The sequence below is a fragment of the Sus scrofa genome, chromosome 1 (assembly GCF_054392235.1).
Source record: "Sus scrofa isolate SSC_HxYL_T2T_F1_AM1 chromosome 1, Sscrofa_HxYL_maternal_Yorkshire_Landrace_v2.0, whole genome shotgun sequence".
NCBI lineage: Eukaryota > Metazoa > Chordata > Mammalia > Artiodactyla > Suidae > Sus > Sus scrofa.
This window is the reverse complement of record NC_139383.1, coordinates 285626581-285645666: the sequence shown is the minus strand read 5'-3', so window position 1 is coordinate 285645666 and position 19086 is coordinate 285626581. Positions and strand designations below refer to the sequence as shown.

Genomic DNA, 19086 nt, shown 5'->3' with positions numbered 1-19086 from the left:
CCTGCAACCTCGTAGTTAGTAGTCAGATTCGTTAACCACTGAGCCACAATGGGAGTATCCGCTGTGTGGTGTGTGATGCTACTCATTGAAAAAGTAAAAAGAAGGGCTTTTTGCCTTAGGAATTAATCATGTTGCTGAGATTACTTTGAAAAAAAAAGGTGAGAAAAAGAGAAAATTTATAGAGCAGTGTCTATAGAAGGACCCCATTTTACTTCTGTATTCTATGTTGACATTTTTATGAGTATGTATTTTATGAAAGATTTTTTAAAATAAGAATAGGAGTTCCCATCGTGGCGCAGTGGTTAACGAATCCGACTAGGAACCATGAGGTTGCGGGTTCGGTCTCTGCCCTTGCTCAGTGGGTGAAGGATCCGGCGTTGCCGTGAGCTGTGGTGTAGGTTGCAGACGCGGCTCGGATCCCGCGTTGCTGTGGCTCTGGCGTAGGCCGGTGGCTGCAGCTCCGATTCAACCCCTAGCCTGGGAACCTCCATATGCCGCGGGAGCGGCCCAAGAAATAGCAACAACAACAACAAAAAGACAAAAAAAAAAAAAAAAAAAAAAAAGAATAGGGAAATACTCTGTATAGTACAGTCAGTAATAATGAGATTTGGAGTTCCCATCGTGGCAGAGCAGAAGCGAATCCCACTAGGAACCATGCGGTTGCAGATTGGATCCCTGGTCTTGCTCAGTGTGTTATGGATCCAGCGTGGCCGTGAGCTGTGGTGTAGGCTGCAGACACAGCTTGGATCTTTCGTTGATGTGTCTGTGGTGTAGGCCGGCAGTTGTAGCTCCAGTTGGACCCCTAGCCTGGGAACCTCCATATGCCGTGAGTGCGGCCCGAAAAAGCAAAGAAAATAAAATAAAAATATGCATATGCACACATACACACAAACATACATGCACAGACGTGCACAATCATAATCATAATCATAATGAGATTTGAGTGCCTTGAATTCTGACGAGAATCAGAGTAAAATGCAGTGACATCCCCCCCCGCCCCCAATATACACGCATAGAGAATGTACATACGTGTTTGTATTTGTGCCAGCCATTCACAGCACAGCCTGGGGGGTGGAGGGGTGGCAGAGGAGCGTGAGGGGGCTTCTTTTAAACTCCACTTTGAGTACCGTTTGAGTTTTTCATGATTATATATTACTGGGGTTTTTTGCTTTTTTGCTTTTTAGGGCCGCACGCGCGGCATATGGAGGTTCTCAGGCTAGGGGTCGTATTGGAGCTGCAGCCGCTGGCCTACTCCACAGCCGTAGCAATGTGGGATCCAAGCCGCATCTGCGATCTACACCACAGCTCACAGCAACACTGGATCCTTAACCCACTGAGCGAGGCCAGGGATCAAACCGGTGTCCTCATGGATGTTGTCAGGTTTCTTAACCGCCGAACCATGACGGGAATGCCAGTATTTTAAAAAAATAACTGTAAGAAGGGATTGATGATTCGGGAATGGCCACAGTGGCATAGGGTGGCTAGGGAGGGCTCTGGCAGTGGAACATGGCCGGAGCTGAGCTCTGAGGGAGAGCGAAGGTCCGGGGCACCAGCAGGGGCTGCCCCCCGTGGGGGGGCGTGGGGGGCAGGCAGGGAGGAGTTGGTGTCATGGCTAAAGACCAGCCCTGGTTCGCTTTCATTCATTGATGACAGCTGCGTACCATCTCTCTGCCTCAAATCCTAGGTGTCGCCATTAAATTTGGCAAATTTTCCGTGAAGGAAAATAAGCAGTTAGAGAAAAACGTGCAGGAGTTTCTGTCCCTGACGGGCATCGAGAATGCAGACAAGCTGCTGTACACAGACAGATACCCAGAGGAGAAATCCCTGATCACCGACCTAAAAAGAAAACACTCGTTTAGACTGCACATCGGTAAGTTTCCAACCGTGGGCTCTGGCCAGCCACAGACTTCCGACCCTCCGTGATGAGTCCGAGGCGCAGGGCCTGGCCCATCCGGTGCTGCTGCCCCATTAATAGTCTCTTTCTTGCCAGACTGTGCTTTCCGGGATTTGAAATGTGTCCATGTCTCCCAAGAGCAGTGCTTTTACAGATCTTGTAACAAATTACATGGCCAGCCTCCCGCTTTCCTGCTTGGTAACAGTTTTAGTTGTGGTTTCTCTTCCTGTTCTTTGTCCTGTTTGGGGGGGGGGGGGTACTGTGCACAGCACGTCCTTAGGTGCACCAGAACCTCCCGGGTTTTTTAAGTCAAGCCACAGATGTGCTATGAGCTGGAATCCTCCTCCTCCTTGAAAAGTTGGAAGGTCATGAAACAAATGTAGCTTTGGACTGAAAAACAAACAAAACAAAGCAAAACAAAAACCTCTCTTGAATTTAAGGAGGATAATTTCTCAGGTGTTCTCTGGAATGCACAACGGAAAACACAGCACTGAGCCCTCCCTGGGGGATTGTTTCATCTTGGCTGGGGAAATGGGAAGAAGCTTATTTGCCTGGAAAGGCTTCCTGTTTATTGAGAACGGCTGGCGTGTGTCCTTCACTTTAGCGTCCCATCCTCCTGATTCAAATTCTGTTAAAATTCCTTTGCCTTGTCAGAGTCTTGTCCATGAAGTCAGGAGACCAAAAGCTAGAACCTCTGCTTACTGAGCAGCTAGTTTTCAGAAATTGCCAGGGAAACGGGTAATTTTCTCTATCTGCTCCCCAAGACCGCTTTCTGCAGGAAACCCCACCCTCTGCAGGGTCTCAGACGGTTTGTGTGGTCCCAAGGGGTGCTCAGGCTTCTTGGCTTACTGTGACTGCATCTCATGCCACGCTCGGGCGTCCCTCTGACCACCTGCTCTCTGACTTCAGGTAAAGGCATCGCGCGGCCCTGGAAACTCGTGTACTATCGAGCAAAGAAGATGTTTGACGTCAATAATTACAAAGGCAGGTGAGAAGAGTCTCAGCGGCCTGAGCAGACCATTCCTCTAGCCTTGGCCGATGCCGTCAATCAGTGTCCACAGCAGAATCATCAAGGTGTTTGTGTGTGAAGCCAGATGTGTACCTGAGGTCAGATGGTTGTCTCGAGGACCCTTTGGGGTCCCCCCCTCTGATCTTCTGTGACCCTCCTCCTCTAAATCCCTGGCTTTCACTCTGCTTTGCTTTCCTCGCTTTCCGGGTGCTGCCTCGGACTGGCCCTCAGGGGGTTTCCTCCCCAGTTCCTTGCTGTCAGCTCTTCCTGAGCCCAGGTGTTCCCCCCAGTGTGACGTGTGCTTCGGGCGCTGAGCCAGTGCTTTGGGTTTTCAGCCCCAGTGTGAGGCCCTTCAGGTTGATTCGGGAGCATTCGTGCAGAGAGCTTCATGTGTCCTTGGCCGTTCTCTCCTGCCGTTTTTCCTAAGTAAGATACCCAGTGATGGTTTGTTTCCAGCATCCAGGTAAAGCAGGTGTAGGCTGAGTGTCGCTGTGGGTGATCGCGCTGCTCGGGGACCCAGGTGTGAGCAGGGAAGCGCCAGCTGCTCCCTGCGAGGCCCAGACAGCAGCCCGGGGCTCGCTGCTTGATCTCAGCCCGAGAGGCAGATGAATGCAGCAGGGCCACTGGAGTCCTGCTGGGCTGCGTGATTTTAAACCAGGATGTACACGTTATCTGAACCTAACGTTGATACGACCTCGGTTTCTTTTATAATTTTCACCAAAAGAGATAAGCCTTGAAGTTCCCTTGTGGTCCGGCCGGTTAGGGTCCCATATTGTCACTACCGTGGCTTGGGTCTCGGGTTCGATCCCTGGCCCGGGAACTTGCGCATGCTGTGGGAACAGCCAAAAAAAAAGAAACAAGGAAGAAGAAATGGTTAGTATTTTACCAGGGCTGCTTTCGCGTTGTGCTGGTGGTGACGTAAACCGCCCCTCTCACCCCCAGGGAGGAATCAGAGACCGCCATGAAGATGGCTCGCTCTTCACGGAAACATTTAAGGTGTTTCATCTCAAAGTTCACTTACAGAGCACGTATTTGTTCTTATGTGGGGTTCAGGCCCCTTAACCTCCTTAAATAGCGACATGTCTGCGCTGAGCCATCTGTCCCGTCCTTACTGAGCGTCTGCTGTCTGTCGAGTGTGAGACGCTAGAGTGCAGAAAACCAGCAGCATCCCTGCCCTCTGGGGACGTCCCCTCCAGAGCTGAGCTGGCCCTCCCGGTACCCACCAGCCTCCCTTGAAGTGGGGTCATTGTAAGCCGAGGTGTGCTGGAGTCTGAGATGCTCCCTGGATGCGCAAGGCTCGGTGGGAGGGAGAGAGCGTGAAGTAGCTCGTGCTTTCAGATACTGATGACACGTTAAAGTGGCTGCATTTTTAATAGATTGGGTTAAAGTAAGATATGGTATGAAATTAGTTTATTCAAACTAGATAAAGTTCATTTCCATGTGACTATGAGAAAGTTGGTTTTGCGGGGGTGGGGGTTGTTTTTTGGTGGGTTTTTTTGGGGGGAGGGTCACGTCCATGGGATATGGAAGTTCCCAGGGCCAGGATCAAACCCATATCACAGCAGTGACCCAAGCCACAGCAGTGACAAGGCCAGGTCTTTAACCCGCTGCACCTCAAGAGACCTCCCACGAGAAAGTGTTGAATGGCATGTATGGCTCACGTCGCCTTTCCGTTGGACAGCGCCAGGCTAGAGGGGAGGTCGGAGAAGCCAGGCTAGCGTGACCATGGAGCTGTTGGTGATCCGAGGGCCGTGGGGGCGCAGCAGGGTGGCTTCTGGGGGGAAGAGCAAGTGGCTCTTCCAGCCACAGAGGGCAACCAGGCCCTCGCTGAAGACGCACCACTTCAGCCACATCTGAAGAGTTTGCGGGAACTTTCCAGGGGGTGGAGGGAGGCTGTTCCCACCGCAGACCTGGAGCCTCTGAGGCGAGAGGAGCCTGAGAGGAGGCCGGTCAGGCTGCACCCTAGGGAGCGACGGGCTTTGCAGACACAGGAAGAAGTTTTGTTTTGTTTTGCTTTGCTTTGCTTCTTCAGGGCTGCACCTGTGGCATGTGGAAGCTCCCAGGCTAAGGGTCACATGGGAGCTGCAGTTGCTGGCCTATGGGAGCTGCAGTTGCTGGCCTACACTATAGCCACAGCAACCCGGGATCCGAGCCGCATCTGTGGCCTGCACCGCAGCTCATGGCAAGGTGGATCCTTAACCACCGAGCGAGGCCGGGGATCAAACCTGCCTCCTCATGGATGCTAGTCAAGTTCTTAACCCACTGAGCCCTGACGGGAACTCCCAGAAGCCTGGTTTCATGAGCTGCGAAGCCTCTGTGGGCTGGGCCGAGGAATCGTGTGATCTGCTGGTTCTGGCCTCTGCCCCTGGCCTGGGACAGCGGTGGCTGATTGACAGGATGTCCCCAGCCGAGGCGCCGAGACCGGAAGAGATGGGGCTCGGTGGTCGGTGGGACTGTGCTGGTAGCGCAGCACAGAGAGACGGGGTCAGCCTTGTGGCTGGGGCACAGCCAGGACATGCATGGTCTCCCGTCCTCTTAGGTACAGCAGAGGCGATGTGGAGAAGTTAAAGGTATACCAGGCCCTCCACGGGAACGACTGGAAAAAGATTGGCGAGCTGGTGTCTCGAAGCAGCCTCTCGGTGGCCCTGAAGTTCTCCCAGATCAGCAGCGGTAAGTTGTCCTCTCCAGCGCCCGCCACCGAGGTGGCTGAATCAGCCCACAGCAGCCCAGGGCCCCGGCATCACTGCAGGTCTGTCTCCGGGCTTTCTGTGTGTGTTGGTTGGTTTCTGGCCACACCCACAGTCTGCAGAAGTTCCTGGGCCAGGGTCAAACCCACACCACCGCAGGGGCCCGAGCCGCAGCAATAACCACGCCAGGCTCTTTAACTGCTAGGCCACTGGGGACCTCCTGAGTCATCGCTTTTTAAGCCGTTCTCTGTACTGATTCATTTCACCTCCTGTGTGCTGATGAAACCGCGCAGCCTGTGTTCACCAGGCTGACTGCCTCCACACCTCAGTTCAGTAGCTGTTTTTTCTCAGGGCTCTCTCGACTTTTATTTTTTTATTTTTATTTTTTTTTGTCTTTTTGCTATTTCTTGGGCCGCTCCCGCGGCATATGGAGGTTCCCAGGCTAGGGGTTGAATCGGAGCTGCAGCCACCGGCCTACGCCAGAGCCACAGCAACGCGGGATCCGAGCCGCGTCTGCAACCTACACCACAGCTCACGGCAACGCCGGATCCTTAACCCACTGAGCAAGGGCAGGGACCGAACCCGCAACCTCATGGTTCCTAGTCGGATTTGTTAACCACTGCGCCACGACGGGAACTCCTCTCTCGACTTTTAAATATTCATCCAAAGCCTTATGGGGGCAACAGTGACATTCTGTGGGCCAAACCAAAGATATCTGTAGCCCGCCGGTTTGCGTGACCATGGCCGCGACTGTGACCATCTAGGTCAGAAGCGCCATCCGTGGGAGCATCCGTCACCCTCTGCCAACGACAACGGCGCGGAGGTTCTCAGGTGCCTCCCTCAAGTCCTGTGGTGGCGTCACTGCAGCTGAGTTTCACCCAGGCACTCAGGAGAGAGTACCTGACAGGAAAGTCATTTGGTTACTTTTTTTTTCCCTCTAAACGTTTGGGAACCTCACAGTTTCACACAGGAGATACTACTCTTAGACACAGGAAGTACAGCTTTTTCAAAGGTTAAAAAAAAAATACATTGCTTTAAATTTGGGGTGTTTTTTTGGGGGGCCTTTGGTTCTTAAAAAGGATCTATGGCCACTTTAGTAGTTTCATTTTGATTTGCATGTAACCGTTTGATAGTTTTTATGTTTGTGTAACTGGGACATTGCCCATTATCATCTGAAAAATGTCTCATCTTTTTTTATTTTAAAAACTTAATTTTTCTAGAGTGGTTTTAGGTTCACAGTTAAAGGGAGAGGAAGGTACAGATTTTGCACATCGCCCCCTGCCCCCCCAGGCACAGCCCCCACCACACACACACACACACACACACACACACACACACACATCGCCCCCTGCCCCCCCAGGCACAGCCCCCACCACACACACACACACACACACACACACACACACACACACACCCCTTGTCAACATCCCCTGCCAGAGCGCTGTATTCGTTACAATCCCTGAACCTACAGTGAAACTTTCTAACCACGGCCCCCACCCCGCCCCGAGTCCACAGTCAGCGTTAGGGTTCACTCTGGGTGTTGTACCCTCTCTGGGTTTGGACAGATGTCTGATGACACGTTTGCATCGTTATTGTTTGGTTTTAATATTGTGCACGAAAGCAAATAGATTGGCAACTTCAGGACCATCCTTTTATGTCAACAGAAAGGAATCATGGAGCTTGGAGTAAAACGGAAACCCAGAAACTCATCAAGGCTGTGGAAGAAGTGATTCTAAAGAAAATGTCTCCCCAGGAGCTACAGGAGATGGATTCTAAACTCCAAGAGAATCCCGAAGGCCGCCTGTCGATTGTTCGAGAAAAACTCTACAGAGGCATATCCTGGGTGGAAGTGGAGGCTAAAGTGGAAACCAGGAACTGGATGCAGTGTAAAAGTAAGTGGTAAGTTTGAGGCTTTTTTACACCAATCTCAGCGAGATCCGTGCCCCCCGGGGGCGCGGGGCGGGGGGAGGTCACTGAGATGAGCTTTGACCCCCCCCATGGACAGCGGTACTCAGGCCTAGAGCGAGCCTCCCTGACCCTCCGCCCCGACTTCAGAATCAGCATCTGATGTAAGTTAACTCTTGACCGACCTGATTCACTGTGCGGCTTCTCCACAAAGACCTTGACGGGCAGCACCACGGATGGACCCAGAGGTCAAGTGAGTCAGAGGAGGACACGTGTGTAGGATGCTGCTGATACAGGGACTCTGAGAAAAACAGTACAAGTGAACGTTACGAAACAGAAAGGCAGACACGGAAAACAAACTTGTAGTCCCCAGAGGGGAGAGGAGGGCGGGGAGGGATCAGTTCAGAGTTTGGCATTAAAATGCACACACACGACTACAGACAAAATCAGAAACCAACAAGGACCTCCCTGTAGTGAGGGTCTTACAGTAACCTGTCACGGAAAGAACCCCTCAGAGTCTGTGTATCACTGAGTCACTTTGCTGTATACCTAAAACTAATACAACCTCCAAAGTCACCTGTATTTCGACACAATTTTTAAAAAAGCACTGGAGTTCTCTGTGGCACAGCGGGTTAAGGATCAGAAGGTTGTGGCGTCGTCAGCGCAGTGGCTCGGGTCACTGCTATGGCGCAGGTTCCCAACTCTCAGCCCAGGGACTTCCTCATGTTGCAGGTGCAGCCCTCCCGAAAAAGTTTCTTTTTTTTTCCTTCATTTTCTTTTCCATTGCAGTAATTACAAGATATTGGGTTCCCTCTGCTCTACAGCGAGACCTTGTTGTTGCTCTGTTGCGCGTATAGAACTGTGTGTATCTGCTCATCCCAAGCTCCTAATTTGTCCCTCCCTTTCCCCATTTCCCTTCTGGTAACTATAAATTTATTTTCTCTGTGTGCACATTTGTGAGTCTGTTTCTGTTTTGTAAATAGAACTTGCAGCATATGGAAGTTTCTGGGCGGGGGGGTCACATCAGAACTGCAGCTGTTGGCCTACACCACAGCTCAGGGCAATGCCAGATCCTTAACCCACTGAGCGAAGCCAGGGATCGAACCCGTGCAAGGGGAACCCGCCACGGTGGGAACGCCCTTGAATCTTTTTAATACTGAATGTTGGCTTCTGGTTTCTTCAGCCTGTCCCTTTGATCCCCAAGAGAGAGAGAGAGGCAGCCGTGAGTGATGGCTTAGAGCGAGATCGGCATTCTCTGCTCAGGAATTGAACCTGGGCAGCCTAGGTGAAAACCGGGAACCCTGGCCACTAAAACCGACTAGAGGCTGAAAGCAGAATTGCCCCGATTCTTGCCCCCTGTTGAACGCCAGACTGTTGCGAGGAGGCAGAGACTGAAAACAGGTGTAGAGTTTGTTGTCAGAGTCAGCGTCCAGCCTGTGGGAGAGCCCACAGGGGAGTGGTTGGTGCGCCGGAGGGTGATTGAAGTGACTGCCGTAGGACGGCTCCTGCGGTCTTGGTGTACCTTCGGCCAGTTAGCCTGTTTTGTTTCTCACACCCGACCGGACACGGGACCCTCCCCACTAGGCATGCGCACCTTTTGGCAGAGGACGCCGGGTGGTGTCAGGACTGCAGGAGTCTTCGACTGCACATGCGTGATTGCGGAGGTCTCCTTGACCTCCCAGAGGTCACCCAGGAGTGAAAGAAGTGGCCCTCTTATCGCTAGTCCAGCAGAGCCGCCTCCGGCCGTTAACTGCCTCCTCGACGTGTGTCAGAGAGAAACAGGGCCCAGTGTGCTCGGCCTGACATGTCCCAGCCGTTCTCAGCCCAGGGACCCAGCTACCTCCTCCCTCAGCTTTCCCGGTAAAACCAGGTTGTTAACCTGTTTATGGCTTGAGAGAAAAATACAAAACTTACGTTCAGGAGGGAATGGCAAGCGAGTGACCCGCGGCAGCCCGCCTTCTGCCTCTGGCGGGCTCGCCGTCTGCACCTGAAGGGAGGCAGCTCGCTCTTCATTCTAGAAGGACTCAGTCCTGACCTTGCTGCACCTGCCTTCCCCGCGTAGCCTCCCAGGCCTGGAGGGTCTGAGCCGGACATGCAGCCGCAACACAGCACAGCTGCTTGGGGGGGTGGTTCCACAGCCCAAGACCCAGGCCTCCTGCACAGGGGGGCTCGGTCACCCTGCCTGTCAAAGGAGAGTGCAGTCCCCAGTGAGCGCTTTGTGTGTTAAAAGCAAACTCCCAGAGGCTCCCGTTTGTTGTTTATATTCCTTCCAGCTCTGCCTAGAGTATTTGTTTTACTAGAAGACTTCCCTCAGGAAATAAGCTCCAAAGAACAGACAACATTTGGGAGGGAAAGTGTGTAATATGTTTGGGAGGGAAAGTGTGTAATATGGAGGAACCAGAGCCCTTTCTACGTGTGTGTGTGTGTGTGTGTGTGTGTGTGTGTGTGTGTGTGTGTGTTTAATGGCCTCACCCACGGCATTTGGAAGTTCCCGGGCCAGGGATTACAGCCAAACCACAGCTGTGACCGCACTGAGCTGGGATTGAACCCACACCTCCACAAGCCACCCAAGCTGCTGCAGTAGGATTCTTAACACTCTGTGCCAAGGTGGGAACTCCTCCACGTCTACATTTTAGACTTGAGAAAGGGAATGAGGGAGTTCCCAGTGGCGCAGCAGGTTAAGGATCCGATGTTGTCACTGCTGTGGCATGGGTTCAATCCCTGTCCTGAGAACTTCTGCATGCCTTGGGTGCAGCCAGAAAACAAAGGCGTAGGGGGAGTGGGTTATACGCCTCAACCCGAGGATTACATGTCACTGTTTGCTGAGGCCAGCTCAGCAGGTTGGGGCTGAAGAACGGGTGCTGTGAAACTTAAGGAAAAGTTAACGTAAAACAAGACACAGAGACATTTATCTTAAGTAAAGGTGGGAACCGGGGGACTCAAGGTCTCAGGGACCAAGAGCGCCACCTCAAGAAACCACACTGCTTTTATTGTGCTCTTTAGGATTCCATCAAGTGAGGAGGGGGTTGGAGGTGCAGGGTATAGCTTTTTTAAGTTATTTTAAAAGTCACATGGCCAGTTGCTGATGAAGCTTTTATTCTTACCTTTAGGCCTTTAACAGTCATTAGCGTTTGAGGAAGCTTGGTCTCAGCCGTCTATGCAGAGCATCTGGAGAATCACCATTGTGCTTCTGCGCCTGCAGTATATGGAGGTTCCCAGGCCAGGGGTCTAATCAGAGCTATAGCTGCCAGCCTACACCACAGCCACAGCCATGCCAGATCTGAGCTTCGTCTGCGACCCCCACCACAGCTCACAGCAACATCAGATCCTTAACCCACGGAGCAAGGCCAGGGAACGAACCCACAACCTCATGGTTCCTATTCAGATTCATCTCTGCTGTGCCACTACTGGAATTCCTAAATCAGTTCAATTTAAACGAGGAAAACAAAGGCGATTTTAATGGAAACTTTGCCCCTGAAAGTAAACCGTACCTTTCTTCTACCATAGGACGGAAATTCTAACCAAGAGGATGACACATGGTCGGGACGTGTACCGGGGGGTTAATGCCCTGCAGGCCAAGATCAATCTTATTGAAAGGTACGGAAATGGAAAGTGATGCTCTTTGGCCTGTTTTTCTCTCTGGGCAAAGAATCACTGTGAAACCACAGGACCTGCAGGTGGAGTGTTCGGCTCCCGTCCCTGTTCCAGCACTTGCTACATGCGTGACCTTGGACGTGCGTCCCCCCTTTTAGGTCTTGGTCTGTTCGGTTCTGGGGGTGCTGATAACCGTACCTGCCTCTTAGTGTTACTGGGAGAAGAAATGAAATAACGTGTGTAAAACGGCCTGTGCACTCAGTAAACGGTGTTTTATCTTCACGGCTCCCACATGGACATTAGTTATTTCTGTCCGCTGCACAATGAAGGGACACCATTCAGGCCAAGCCCTCCTGCTGTCCTGCCCGAGTTAGTTCATGTCACTGCCGCTTGGTCTTCAGCTTGGTCTCTGAGTCCCGTCCGTGCAGAGGTCCGTCCCCGCCCCCAGCAGCTCTGACAGACGCGGAACCGCAAAGAGCAGAAGACGCCTGTGGGCTCTGGCCGCCCGGTGCAGCCTCATTCTTCCTGCTCCGTCCTAGACCCTGTTCTTCCTTCCCGGTTCTCCCCGCTCTTCTGTCGGAGGGGGGGCTCACCCTTTTTCCCTCGGCCGGAGGGGCAGCAAAGCTGAGCAGGGCCGAGGAGGGCATCTCAGGCCAGGTAGGCCTGCATCCAGTGTGAGTCCCGCCTGTTGGCCATGGAACCTTGAGTTCTCAGCCCGATTCCCAGGTCTGTGGAAGAGACACAGCCCCCCAGCTTCCTCGGGGGTGTTGAGGGTGACTGGGCCGGTGGGTGTAAAGGTCTTTACAGGACGTCTGTCACAGAGCGCTGCTGCACCCTGAACCACTAGGCATCTATGCTGAGCACGAGGTGGTGTTTTCACTCTGAGGAAGCAGCCCGGTTTGGTGGGCGATGCCAGGGGCTCAGGAGGAGGAAGATGGCTTTTTGGTCTGTGGCTCCCCTACGCTGCGACCTTGGGCTAACCCTGGGCCTGCGTGAGGAGAGAGCTGGAGCAGGTGTGAACACGCCCGGCCTTCCAGCTCTAAACATTCTGAGTCCATGAAGATGGCTATCATGCTGGCTTTTTGCTCAAAACCTTTGTTTTTCTCATAGGTTGTATGAGATAAATGTGGAAGACGCCAACGCCATAGACTGGGAGGATCTTGCTGGCACCATAGGGTAAGACCGTTTGTTCAATGTGAAGCTCATGGAAAGACAGAGGCGACTCTGGTGAATGACCGCCTATCCCATTGTAAAGAACAGGACTGAGAGCCATGCTGCCCCCAGAAGCCGTCTGGGCCTGTCTTTATGTACACGCGTATCGGGGCCCCCACTCTAAGCTGGACCGGGGGGGGGGGGGGGCTTCAGACCAGCCCTTCCTCCACTCCACCCCCCATTCCCATCTCACCTCCCCCAAGACACCAGAGAAGAGTGAATGAAACAGGTGCAGAGTCTCTTAAAAGCTTCAAATCGGAGTTCCCGTTGTGGTGCAGCAGAAACGAATCGGACTAGGAACCATGAGGTTGCGGGTTCATTCCCTGGCCTTGCTCCGTGGGTGAAGGATCCGGCGTTGCCGTGAGCTGTGGTGTAGGTCACAGATGCGGCTCGGATCCTGCGTTGCTGTGGCTGTGGCGACGCGGGCCGGCAGCTGCAGCTCCGATTAGACCCCTAGCGTGGGAATCTCCGTATGCCGAGGGTGCCGCCCTAAGAAAACATAAAAAGACAAAAAAAAAAAAAAAAAAAAAAAGCTCCAGAGTTTCGTGAAGTGACCCTTCACGCCAGCTAGGACCGGTATGAGGAACCCACGTGCCCTTTGCCCACAGCAGCCTTTCCCCGTTTGCCACGTTTGCCTTATCACCCCTCCCTCCCTCCCCCGCTGGCTTCTCCAAGGGACCAGCATTTTTTCCCTTGGCCGTTTGCGAGCGGGGGCCCGCCCGTCCTGAGCAAGGCTGCTTCCGCCTGTGTCGGCGTGCCAGTCGTGCCAGGGCATCTGACATGATGCGGGACGGGTCTCTACAGCGCAGTCCACATTCAGGTTTTGCCAGTTGTCCCAATAAGGTTCTTTACAGCATTTTCCTCGTGATTTAAGCTTCAGCCCAGGATCTGTCTCCCGGGTGTTTTCTGATCTCAAAGTTCTTCTGTCTTTGTCTTTTTTTTTTTTTTTTTTTCCCCTTTTTAGGTTAATTGAAGTAGAATTGATTTACAGCGTCTACAGCAGAGGGATTCAGTTATACACAGATTCTTGTCCAGATTCTTTGCCGTGACAGGTTATTACGAGATGCTGACTCGTTCGCTGTGCTCCCCAGTAGGGCCCACAGTAGCTGCTCATCTGTCTTAGACGTAGGAGTGTGTATCTGCCACTGCCTTCGTCTTTGATGACGCTGAGTCATGGGGGGTGCAGGCGAGTCACCCTGCAGAGCGTCCTTCACTTGGGGAGTTTGTTGGATGTTTCCTCACAGATTCGGCTTGCATCTCAGGCCTCGCCGTGAGGCCGTGGCTCTGTCACCTCGTCAGATCACATCACATCACGAGACACGTGGCTCTGATTGGGAGCCCGTGGCTCTGGCGGCGTCAGCCCCATCTCCCCACTGTACCAAAGTATCACCTTTCGTCCTGCTCATAAGAAATGGCCGTGGGGAGATATTTCAGGCCACACGAAGCTCCGTTCCTCTTCGTGCTTCCCCAGCAGTTTCGGTGTGCTGGCCTTTGTGCTTCTCATGTGAGCAGTGAGACGGAACCTTCCGTCCATCCGCTGCCTCTGTCTGCCTTACCGTGGCCCTTCACGGCTCTGGTCTTTGCATTTTCAATCAGTTCCTGCTGATGAAGAGAGAGGCCACCACTCTCAACAGCTGGCCGTGGTGTCTGCTCAGGAAGGAGAGCTGGCTCGCAGGGCACAGCCCCTCGGAGCCGAGCAAACTGTTGAGCACCGTGGGGCTGTTTGGCCTTTAGTTTTGGAAGGTGGAGCGAGGAGCAGGGCTGCCGAGGCCCGGCTGCCTCTCAGAAGTTGCCTGCTGGTGCGATGTGGTCATTGACCCATTAGGAAGGGTGTGAACTGGTTCCGATGGTTAGTTGTGTACCCTGGGACTGTGGACAAAGAACAATCCGTCTGTTTAACCTTGAAGAACTGGAATCTTTGTGTCACGGGCCCTCTCAGAAGTCACAAGACATCTGCCCGTGGCACCAAACCCTCTTTTCTTGCTCGTCTCAGGGGTGGGGCACCTGCTCTTTGGTTTGTGGGTCCCTGTGAGGGGAGGATGTCAAGTGCCTTGAAGGAAGGGGATCCTGCTGGGCCCCCACATCCTGACAGGTGTTCATGCCAACAGATCCCTCCCTCTATGGCAGCAAACCACATTTTAAAATCTGACTTTTCAAAAAAAACTTTGTATATTTTGTCACATTGCCTGAGATCACATTTCTTAAATGAAAATGGGTTTTTAGTGATTTTAAGTAAAATTACATACTTAAATATTGATCATTCTAGTTAAGATTTAGAAATCTCAAAGCTGTGAAATAGACATTATGGCACCCAGTCAAATTCCCTTGGAAATAGTACCTGCTCAGAGTTTTAATAATGAATGAAAACAGTGAAAATAATTAAAAGTCCCCTCTCTTCAGATTCTTGAAGTTTCCCTTGTGAATTACGTAGGCAAGATTTTAAAGAAAGCATCTCCGTCTGATGAGCTGTAGCACCTGAAGGTGTCCATGGCAGGCAGGGTGACTGCTCGAAGCCTGGGCCAGTCTGCAGAGCAGTCTGGGCGCAGGACGCGGTGGGCAGAGGGGAGTGCGGGTGCCCTCGAACTTGGGCTGTGGGTCGGAGGCAGCGGGGCTGAGACCTGGGCGCTGCTCATCCCTTAGCTCCCCATGGGCAGGTGGTTCCCTTGCTTGTCTCTGCGCCGTGGTCTCCCCACCTCCAGAGAGGTTTGCAGGACTGCCACGGGAACCCAAGGAGAGCGCGCCGGGCACACAGCACGCTCCGCGAGGGCTGCTGCCACGAAGAGGTTGGAAGAGCCCAGCCGCCTCTTACTTCCGCTTACGTAGCGGATCATTTTGTTCCCACTAGTCAGGCAACAACTAGGTGAGTCGATTGTTAAAACAAGTATGTCAGGCTTTTGTGGTTTAAGAAAAAAGGTGCGGAGGACTTGAAGTTAGTGATTTTCACTTTAAAAAGGCACTGAGGGTTTAGTTGTTTCTGTCCTCCTTATTGTAAAGGGAAACAGATCTGAGTCACCAAAACATCGCAAGCATCCGCTTTCTTCAGCTTTGCAAAATAAAAAATCTGCTCCTCTGCCTTTGATTTTTGACACATATACAGTTATTCTAAGTATAGCAGTTAAAAGTGTAGGATTTGTGAAATAATGCCATTTAAGGCAACTTGAATGGACCTAGAGATTATTATATTAAGTGACATAAGTCAGACAAAGACAAGTATCATGTGATATCACTTTTATGTGGACTCTTAAAAAACAATACAAATAAACATATTTATGAAACAGAACTAGACTCATAGACATAGAAGACAAACTTAGAGCTGCCAGAAGGGATAGCGGGAGGGGCTGGGGGAGAAATGGGGAGTTCGGGGTGAACCTGCACATGCGCTGTACGGAAAAGGGCTCAGCGGGGTCCTCCTGCAGAGCACAGGGAACTCTCCGCCCCGCCTCCTAACAGCCTGCGACGGAAAAGAATCTGGGAGAGAACGTGTGAGGTTGAATCCCTTTGCTGTGCCCTGGAGACTAACACAACGTTGTGAATTAGCCATACTGCAGTTAGAAAGCCACTGATACCCAAAAAGAGGGGTATGGGGTTGGAGTGGGCCCAGCGGAGGTCCCAGGCCGTCCCTTACCCGCCACAGGATCCTGGCCGTCTCTGGGCCTCCATCTCCCCAGGCCCAGAATGAGGGTGAGGGTAGGCGCGCCCTTGCAGACTCTCGCTCCATGGGGCGCTCAGCACAAGGCCATGGCCAAGGCTCATCAGGCCTGTGACCTAGGTTACACTTTGTCTTCCTGGCTGGTCACATAGATTTTTTTTATTTTAGACAATTGAATCCTTCTTGTTACACTGCGCTCCTCTTTCCCTTTGGGTGTGTGCTCGTGGGTTGGTTTGTTCTTTTAACTGAATAAACAATAGTTTTTTGTATGCACCTTATTTTTCTCACACACATGTAGACCTGAAGGTTTTCCTTTCAGGATTAAGAAAGCCGCTTAGTCTGTAGACCACCTAGTGCACAGGCCTGAAGTATTGATTTTTAAACTGCCACTAACTTTTGACACCTTTTTTCTTTTCTAAAGGGACGTTCCTCCGTCTTATGTCCAAACTAAATTTTATAAGCTGAAAGCTACCTGTGTCCCCTTCTGGCAGAAGAAGACTTTCCCAGGTCAGTGTTTTTAGTATTTGAAGAGTTAAGAGGCGTTCCCGTCGTGGCACAGCAGAAACAAATCTGACTAGGACCCATGAGGTTGCAGGTTCAGTCCCTGGCCTCGCTCAGTGGGTTAAGGATCTGATGTTGCCGTGAGCTGTGGTGTAGGTTGCAGACGTGGCTCGGATCCTGTGTTGCTTCGGCTGTGGTGTAGACTGGCAACTGTAGCTCCAGTTCAACCGCCTAGCCTGGGAACCTCCATGTGACATGGGTGCAGTCCCAAAAAGCCAAAAAAAAAGGAGGGGTAAAGAATGCAGGGTATTGGGCCACACGCTGGTAGTGTGACCTTGGGCACATGACTTGACTTCTGAGAGCCTCAGATTCTTCCAATGCAAAATGGTGAAAATTGGCAATGATAGTGCATACCTGGCAGGGCTTCCAAAAGTATGAGATGAGATGATACCATGTGAAATGGGGTCAGCAGAGTGCTGGGTGCTTAGCGAGCACTGGTGAGTAACTGCCAGTGTTTCCAGGTTGCACAGAACACTCGCCCGTGTGCATGTACTCACACCACACGCCTGTACACGTGCTGTCCAGCAACAAACCCCGTTCCTTCTCTGCAGCCATTTGTGGGTTGTTTGGGTGGGTAATCCCCACGCTTGGACCGTCAGGGCCGTGTGGGTCTCCGACGTGGTGAACCCGAATCTCTGGGCTGGGTGCAGAGGCTCGATTTTCCCTCACAGGCCTTCGGGGGCCTCGCAGCAGTGGCCTGCCCAGCACCCGCGGTTCAGGTGCGCTCCGCCTTGGAGTGTGTGCCGAGATCCTCTTCTTGGTTCCGCGAGCATCTCTTCCTGGGTTTGATTCCCCGCTGCCCTGGCCCTGTGACTGTGGGCAAGTCTTGTCATGTCTTTATGCCTCATTTGAAAAATGGGTAAACAGCAGTGCCTGCCTCGTAGGATTTGCGAGAGGATCGGATGAGTGACTGTGAGTGAACCAGTGGGACCCAGATCTTACCCCACTGAGCCACCCAGTGGCAGTAGCACTGCCTTGTCATCAGTGCCCTCTGTCCTTTGACCTTGGGGAGAGGTTCTGTCAGATAATTTCAAAATTGCATTACTTGGAGTTCCCATCATGGCTCAGTGGTTAACGAATCCGACTAGGAACCATGAGGCTGCGGGTTCGATCCCTGGCCTTGCTCAGTGGGTTAAGGATCCAGTGTTGCCGTGAGCTGTGGTGTAGGTTGCAGACGTGGCTCGGATCCCGCTTTGCTGTGGCTCTGGTGTAGGCTTGGCAGCTACAGCTCCGATTCGATCCCTAGCCTGGGAACCTCCATATGCCTCAGGAGCAGCCTTAGGAAAGGCAAAAAGACAAAAAAAAAAAAAAAACCAACAACAACCAAAAATAAAAAATTGCATTTCTTTTCTTTAGAGATAATAGACTACCTTTATGAGATAAGTCTACCTTTGCTTAAAGAAAAGTTAGAGAAGAAGATGGAGAAGAGAGGGACTGAAATCCAGACTCCGGCAGCACCCAAGCCAGTCTTCCTGTTTCGAGACATCTTCTATTGTGACGACGACGACGACGACGTGAGTGGGGGGGAGGACGGAGGTGAAAAAAGTTAAGCCGCTGATGGTTTTTCTAGGTCTGCTTGTATTTATATATATGTCAATAAAGCTATTTTCAGTATTGATGTTTATTTTAAAAGGTGCAATGGCCAAAGTTATACAAATGATAACTGGTAGAGCGTTAAAAATTAACATTCCTTTAAAAAAAAAATAAGAAAAAGAACGGAGAAGTTCCTGCTGTGGCTCAGCAGTAATGAGCCCAGCTAGTGTCCTTGAAGACAGGGGGTCAATCCCTGGCCCTGCTCAGTGGGTTAAGGATCTGGATCGCTGCGGGCTGTGGTGTAGGTCGCAGATGCAGCTCGGATCTGGCGTTGCTGGGGCTGTGGGGTGGGCCGGCAGCTGCAGCTCCAGTTCGACCCCTAACCTGGGAGCTTCCATATGCCTCAGGTTCAGCGCTAAAAAGACGAAAAGAGAAAGGAGTTCCACGGTGGCTCAGTGGGGTAAGGATCGGGCTTTGTCACTGCTGTGGTGTCGGTTTGATCCCTGGCCTGGAAACTTCCTTACACCATCGGAGTGGCCAGAGAGTTCGCACTTCGTATCCAAGTTTGTGAAAAGAAAGGGAGGTGCGTTATGCATGTTGTAGTGGACGAGGTGTGAGGTACGTGGTGCAGAGAAGTCTGTTCCCCGAACTGGTTTCACTTCCCATGTGTGCCCGTCTCATCTTCCTGACTGTGATCAGCGTCTAAAGATAGACATTTTCCTTGTTTTTTCTTTTTTTTATAGTTCTAAGTGTTTACTTGAGATACTTCAGTACCAGTAAAAATATATACAGACACACACAAACTAGCCCACATTTTAATACACAATATTAACTGCTATATAAAAAGTGCTATTTCACGATCTGATACCACCTGAAATAATACCTGACATAATTTTTAAAAATGTGTTCTTTGACTGCTGACCTCTGCTCTTTTTTGGAAGTACTGTTGCTGCAGCTAGTACACGGTCCTTTTTAATGATGCCGCCCTTACTCTCGCACGCATTTGCCCGAGATTCTCCTGCTAATCGAGGAACAGAGTAGA

At 51.7% G+C, this 19086-nt stretch overlaps 1 protein-coding gene across 28 annotated transcripts in view; it reads left to right on the top strand.

Moving 5' to 3' along the window:
* TTF1 (transcription termination factor 1) overlaps nucleotides 1-18125 on the top strand; it is a 31768-nt gene extending 13643 nt beyond the window's left edge. For 7 of the 28 annotated variants that reach the window (XM_085000135.1, XM_021070763.2, XM_021070782.2 and 4 more), the window contains 8 exons: nucleotides 1685-1870; nucleotides 2804-2882; nucleotides 5443-5573; nucleotides 7255-7489; nucleotides 11003-11092; nucleotides 12200-12265; nucleotides 16372-16457; nucleotides 17868-18125. In XM_085000135.1, the coding sequence (XP_084856261.1) occupies nucleotides 1685-1870; nucleotides 2804-2882; nucleotides 5443-5573; nucleotides 7255-7489; nucleotides 11003-11092; nucleotides 12200-12265; nucleotides 16372-16457; nucleotides 17868-18061 (1067 nt within the window). In that variant the 3' untranslated portion in view covers nucleotides 18062-18125. Of the gene's footprint in view, nucleotides 1-1684; nucleotides 1871-1990; nucleotides 2345-2803; nucleotides 3002-5442; nucleotides 5575-7254; nucleotides 7490-7595; nucleotides 8449-11002; nucleotides 11093-12199; nucleotides 12266-16371; nucleotides 16458-17182 lie in introns of those variants that run through there. The other 21 variants (XM_021070744.2, XM_085000100.1, XM_085000095.1 and 18 more) reach the window with 14 other exon arrangements.
* Nucleotides 18126-19086: the final 961 nt, after the last annotated feature.